The 7,301-nt window shown below is 37.3% G+C and overlaps 1 protein-coding gene across 1 annotated transcript in view; it reads right to left on the bottom strand.

Moving 5' to 3' along the window:
* Window positions 1–1,389: 1,389 nt before the first annotated feature.
* The window catches only part of LOC107727461 (gastrula zinc finger protein XlCGF8.2DB-like), a 12,004-nt gene continuing 6,092 nt past the window's right edge, over window positions 1,390–7,301 (bottom strand). The window contains exon 2 of the mRNA XM_016537336.1: window positions 1,390–2,560. Within this exon, the coding sequence (XP_016392822.1) occupies window positions 1,644–2,555 (912 nt within the window). The 5' untranslated portion in view covers window positions 2,556–2,560 and the 3' untranslated portion in view covers window positions 1,390–1,643. The remainder of the gene's footprint in view (window positions 2,561–7,301) is intronic.

Below are 7,301 nucleotides of genomic sequence, written 5' to 3'. Positions count from 1 at the left end.
CGTGCGGTATACAAACAAACATGGAACAATACATTTATTAATCTGTGTTAATGTTAGTTAATAAAAAGACAATTACCTAATCGGTGTCTGACTAGGGGCGAGACGTGGGCTGATGACGTCATCGTTTCAGAAAATATATGGATTCGCTGTCCACACGAAAACACAAGGGCGGCGTTTTCAGATTTATCCAATCTCTGGGACCCTTTTTCAAAAAATATCGGTTTCACTCTCCCAAAACGCCGGACCTGTGTGGACGAAACGCCTATACGATACAAAATGTATGCGTATACAGCTAAACGCGTGCGTCTCCGTGTGGATGGGGCCTTAATAATCACTTAATAATCTGTGAGCACCGTGAACCACAGCGCCTTCAAAATAAGTCCCGCCACGAACGCATCGGCCGATGCCGATATTTGTCTACTTCCTCTATGGTGATGGAACATGGTAATATTTACATTATTTACAATGAAATCAAAGGGCAACACACTTTCAAACAAATTATAAAAAAAGACAAGGGCAAATCAATAGCCTTATTAAAAAATAAGAAAAGAAAGGACATTTTCCAACAAGGAGAGAAAAAAAAAAAAAATCACTCTAACCAGATTATAGCAGCTTGTCAACTTTAAAATAGATTCAACATCTCAAATATACCAACTCAACTCTCACTCACTTTCCAGCGTCCTAGGAGCATTTCAAAAGGTGCCGGTCTTCAGGTGAGAAATCAGCATGTGCACCGGAGTACGTCCAATTAGGGGGTCTTAAATTAAAGAAACTCACACAGGTTTGGAACTTGAGAGTGAGTAAATGACTTTAATTGGGCAAGCCGTTCCGGACAGATGACGTAGGACGTATGCGTAGCGCATACGCTAGTGAGAATATGGTCTCGCAAGAACCAACGTTTGTTTACAGGAGCAAAAGAACCAAAGTTTCCTTACTTTAGCAAAGGAAAACCAGTCTCCTCTTGGCTTATGTCGAAATCCTCCAACATTTTTCTTTACACATCCTCGTTTTGTACTTCTAATTCGTGACCAGTGTTTTGTTTTCTCACTGGCACATGTGCTACGCATACGTCCAACGTCATCCGTCCGGAACGGCTTTAACGTACAACAGTTAATGCAAACTAGAGAAAACTGTTTATAGCGTTTTAAATATGGATATTTTTCTTACTAAGACTCATCAGTTCGTTACAGGATGCCTTTATTCACCCCCCAGAGCCATGTGAGGCACGTTTTATTATGGATGGATGCGCTGTATTGGACTTCTTTTGGACTGTTGAACAAAAACACCCACCCACAAAATAAAGCTTGGAAGAGCCAGGACATTTTTTTTATGTAACTCTGGATTCGTCTGAAAGAAAAAAGTCATATACAGGATGTATAGGATGCCTTGAGGGTGAGTAAATTATGGGCTAATTTTCATTTTTGGGTGAACTAACCCTTTAACTGTAAATGTAGTAAACGTAAACATTTTGTTCAGTGTGATGCCTCATGTGAGTATTAAGTTTTCTTTGGATCAGAAACTTTTTCCTCAGTGACGGCATGTGAAAGGCTTCTCTTCACTGTAAATTCTCACGTGAATTTCAAGGTTTGCCCACAGTTTTCAACAGCGATGGCACAATGAATTCTTCACTCCGATACGAGTTATTACATGATTCTTGTCGGTGAAACTCCTTCTGCACTGACAACATAAAATCCTTCTATCGAGTGAATCCTTGTCTGGCTCAAAGGTTTCTCTCCAGTGTGAATTCTCATGTGGCCTTTGAGGGTTCCGTTTTGAGAGAAACTCTTTCCACACTGTTGGCAGGTGTAAGGCTTCTCTCCTGTGTGAATTCTTATGTGCCTTCGAAAAGCTGTTTTTTTACTGAAACTTTTTCCACATTGTGGGCAAGTGTAAGGTTTCTCTCCAGTGTGAATTCTCATGTGGTATTCAAGGTTTCCTTTTAAAGAGAAACTTTTTCCACATTGTTGGCAGGTGTAAGGCTTCTCTCCTGTGTGAATTCTTATGTGGGCATTAAGAGTTTGTTTACGTGTAAAACTCCTTCCACATTGAGTGCATGTGAAAGGCTTCTCTCCAGTGTGAATTCTCATGTGGATTTCAAGGTCTCCTTTTTGAATGAAACTATTTTCACACAGTTTGCAGCTGTAAGGCTTGTCTCCAGTATGAATTCTCATGTGCCTTTGAAAGACTGTTTTTTTAATGAAACGTTTTCCACATTGTTGGCAGGCGTAAGGCTTCTCTCCAGTGTGAATTCTCTTGTGGACTTCAAGGTTTTCTTTTTTACTGAAACTTTTTCCACATTGTTGGCAGGCGTAAGGCTTCTCTCCAGTGTGAATCCTAATATGGACTTTAAGGTTTCCTTTTTTACTGAAACCTCTTCCACAATATTGGCAGGTTAAATGACTTCTAGCTCCTCTCTTTTGAGCTCTTTTGTGTGAAGTTGTTTTAGTCTGTGAGGAACTAAACAAATTCTCTCCAGTTATGAAATCATGATGTTTCTCATACTGAACTTTGTCTTTCGTTTCATTCAGTTCTTGACTCTCCTTTTTCAGCAGCATCAGGTCTAAAGCAAAAAAAGACCAATACAAGTTTTTTTAATGACAAAGCAAGACATCACATTCAGGCATGTAAAGGATCAAAACCAACATGCTGTATACTACCCACTAAGCTACTGAAAGAGGTGTTGCCTGTAATCCTCTATAGCAGGGGTCACCAAACTTGGTCCTGGAGGGCCGGTGTCCTGCAGAGTTTAGATCCAACTTTCCTCAATACACCTGCCTGGAAGTTTCAAGTATACCTAGTGAGACCTTGATTAGCTGATTCAGGTGCGTATAATTAGGGTTGGAGCTAAACTCTGCAGGACACCGGCCCTCCAGGACTGAGTCTGGTGATCCCTGCTCTATAGTGTTAACTGAATGAATGAATGATGCATTTATATAGCGCTTTATTGTGTATTGTTGTACACCCAAAGCGCCTTACAATCATATGAGGGGGTCTCTCCTCAACCACCACCAGAGTGTAGCATCCACCTGGATGATGCGACGGCTCACCACACACCAGCTACAGGTGGAGAGGAGACGGAGTCATAGAGCCAATCAAGTGGTTGGGGATTATTAGGAGGCCATGATTGACAAGGGCCAGTGGTGGCAATTTGGCCAGGACACTGGGGTTATACCCCTACTCTTTAACGTCTCATCCGAAAGACGGTACTTTTTGACAGCAGTGTCCCCTTCACTATACTGGGGCATTAGGACCCACACCGACCATAGGGTGAGCACCCCCTACTGGCCTCACTAACACCTCTTCCAACAGCAACCTAGTTTTCCCAGGAGGTCTCCCATCCAGGTACTAACCAGGCTCAACCCTGCTTAGCTTCAGTGGGCAACCACTATTTGCTTTCTTTAGGAAATGGCCCAAATATTTCTCAAGCTGGCAGTTATCAAACCCGTAATGAAAATGCTCGACTCAGGAGAACTGGTTAATTATAGACGGATCTCAAATTGGCCATTTATGTCTAAAGTGTTAGAAAAATATTGTCCTCTCCATATTTGTGAATAATTTCAGTCAGGATATAAGCCCCATTGTAGTATAGAAACTGTATATATTAGAGCTACTAATCACTGTTTTTTTGTTATATAATCATGGCTACATTGGGGATGGGCGATATCTTATCATTTGCGATATAACGGTAAAAATTCTACCCACGATAAGGATTAGTATTTCCACGATAATAACGATAAAGTCTAGTTGTTGACATTCCGGTGTGCGACAGTGCGGAGTGACATTGCGGAAGGTGGACGTGAAATTCAGGAGGTGTTTATCGATAAATGAGGAGCTCCTTCTACAATCTGGATCTGGTTTTGGTTAAGGTTGTACAGTGCACAAAAAATGGGTCTGAATAAATGTACTACAGTAGCATGTGTGCGATACAGTTTACAAACCTGTTGTCCAACAAAGATATCATTTATTGACATGCTTTTTCTCCAAATTAACTTAACATAGTCGAGTGTTTGAAATAACTTCTTTTTGTGACCAGACATGGTTTCATATTACAAAATGATAGTATTATATAGTGATAAATACTATGTCGATTAGCATTGCATTATAAATACACTTTCCAAATACCCAAGACTGATTGAAGAACACAGATAAACCATATATTTTGTGCAATCGTATGTTTGTTTTCAAGTTTCATCAGATAAATTTCATCAGTAACAAAAGTCCACATTAAGGATTTCATGATTAAATCCTTATATTTCATGGTTACTGTTTCTTAAATATGAACAAATTGTTTATTCAATGTTCCTTTTTTTCCCTCTCTTTCTATGGTCAATTTATGAATGAACGTGGACGTGAATCTGCCACTGTGGAAAATAATAGAATAACGAGAGGTTTTCTTCACGGATTTCAATTTAACATGTGAAGTAAACTGAAGTGTTGAACAGTTTTTTTTCCTTCTCTTTTTGATGACCTTTGTCAAAACAAGATATTATTCCTTGGAACTATTCCTTGGAAACAGCCAACAATAATTAACCCGTTTAATCCCAATTGTTTCCCTGACATGAAAATATCCAAATGATGTGTTATTAGTAACCCTTTGAAATAATCAATAATTCGTTTTTGAAATTTTTTTTGGAAAAGTGGGATAATGTGTGTACGACATTAACATGTTTCTGCAGTCAAAAAATTGTTATATATCGTAGCCCAGCTATTTTAAGCTGTTTGATCACATTCTGTGGTTACTATAAAAAAAAACCTTGTACAACACTGATAGGAATACTGAAATAAGACAAAAAAATACAACCATCAACGCATTTCAAAATTTGTACTTTTTTGTAACATATATCATCACATTTTTATATTAGTTCTACCAGTATTACAACATCAATATTGTAACTTATTTGTAACATTTGAACTTTTAATTTAGTGCAATATTTTGTCATTGCAACATTTTATTTTACTAATAACTGCAATTGGATTCATATGTAAACCTAAATTCAGTTATCCCACCGGTCACTATTGTGACCCAGATGTTTACTCATTCTATGACCACACTCAACAAAACTGAGTAAATCTATATATTAATACTAGTGCTGTCAATCGATTAAAAAAATGAACTGATTAATCACACGTTTTTCTGAAATTAATCAATTAATCGCGATTACGCCCACCTAACATTAAAGTTTTTAAATATTCTTTTATATTGCAATAATTTCATATTCAATTTACAAATTAATGTAGAAACAACAAAGTATATATATTTTTAAATTTGTTTAATGCCATCTTTTTTTATGACTGAAGGCAAGTATCACTGATAACAACTCTCTATGAATTTTTTCCCCAATATTTAACCATTGACTATATTACAGTATAATTGAGAGCTATCAGTTTAACATTTATTAGACTTTAAAAAATAACAACTAATTTAAATGAACTTAAAACAATCTACACATAAACCCATTAAAAGTCATATTTACCTGTGCCCTTCAGCAAACAGAAACTATAATTTAATAAAGTTATCAACACTAAATTCTAAATTAAAAAGAGATAAAGCTTAAAACTACATTAGTTATTGATTTCCTCTTTTATTTTGTTCTTTGATTAACAGTAGCTGGTTATTAGGATATTTTGGCTGCTACTTTAAGAGCTGCCGCTGCTGAACTTGATGCAGATCTGATACTGCTTTAAATGTGACTCATAAATAATAAATACTTACATGCAGTTTTAAAGCATCTTTAATCGCTATTTTTTGTAACTTCGTGACTTGACGATATAACCATGACACTGCATGCTTGTAGTTTCTTTCGTGCTTTGAAATGAAATGATAGACTACAGTGCGCGCTGCCATATTTGTGTGTGCAATTGAAGAGTACATGCTATGCGCCCAGTATAACGGCAGACAGGGGCGGAAAATTTGTTTTTACTGACATATGGCCTGACAGCATCTCATCTGACCAGAGTTCACTGATGTTCTACTGAAGCTTCTCGTCACCTGTAACGTTTCCATTTGATGTGATTGTAAAGATGTTCTGCCTCTGAATAAACGTTTAGCAGTTGTGAGTGGGGTGGCCAAACCTAGCTCCGCCCTTGCGTTAACTGCATTAAATATTTTTAACATGTTAAACTGAAAAAATTAATCACCTGCGTTAACTGCACTAATTTGGACACCACTTAATACTAGACACCACAAATCCCCGTGAAATCAAAATTTAAGTTTTTTAGGTGTTAGTATCAATATGTTAGTCTTAGGGCTGGGCGATAATTCGATAATGATAATTATCACGATATAATTTTCCTCGATAAAACGACATGAAGAGTTCCATAAATGTTCGATATATTGTTTATAAATGCGCCAAAAACGTTTTCTATTTAGATATTTATTTTGTTAAGGAAAATTAATGGTCTGGTTTCTACAACTTTCACTTTGGAGCAAAAATCTGGCTTTAAACTTGAAAGAAATAAAGATTAGACATTTATTGTGATAATTATCGATATCGACTGATATGAAAAAAATTATCGTAATACATTTTTTGGCCATATCGCCCAGCCCTCGTTAGTCTTAAGGGTATCTACAAGCCAGTGTGCTCCAAAACAGTGACAAAATTCGCATTTAGAAGATATAAGCATTCAAAGCTTGCAGTTCGTCACTTCCGCCAAAATGGACCAACGATTTTTTTGACATGACCTAACGACATGAAGAGTTCCATAAATGTTCGATATATTGTTTATAAATGCGCCAAAAACGGAACGAAACAGCGCGACTCATTTGAATTGCGCCACATGGACTGTTTATCCGCGCGGATCAAAGTTCAAACTGCCGCGTGGCGCGAGCTCACTAGAGTAGATGCGTTTACTCGCTCACGCGAACATTAAGCAGCGCTGTGAGATCCAGTGTGAAGTGCTTGAATTCAGCGATGAACACAAATGACTCGGTGAGTTAAACAAGTTTAAAGCCAAACAGGAGAAACACTGTGCAACGAGACAGTCAGAAGGCTTTTCAATCTACAAATCGCCATCATTTACCATGGATTTACTGTAGTAGCACTCACTGCACCAAGGTATTGTGGCAGAAATGTGGGATATTCACACTGAATTTTACTAAAAGAATAATGGTATATAATTGTAGTATGTATTTGTGATTAAGCTATAGCATGTGTGCATTTATACTGAATGTTTTTAGACTACTGTTTTTCATACAAATAGGCTACCTAAAAACCATATAGTTATATTTGTACCATGGTATTGAGGTGCTATATGTGTGGTTTTAACTGTTTTTATCATGATTTAAATGTATGCTACTATGG

This window comes from Sinocyclocheilus rhinocerous, unplaced genomic scaffold (assembly GCF_001515625.1).
Source record: "Sinocyclocheilus rhinocerous isolate Xijiao unplaced genomic scaffold, SAMN03320098_v1.1 scaffold4595, whole genome shotgun sequence".
NCBI classification, from domain to species: domain Eukaryota; kingdom Metazoa; phylum Chordata; class Actinopteri; order Cypriniformes; family Cyprinidae; genus Sinocyclocheilus; species Sinocyclocheilus rhinocerous.
Note: the sequence above shows the minus strand (reverse complement) of the source record. Positions and strands in the feature narration are given on the sequence as shown.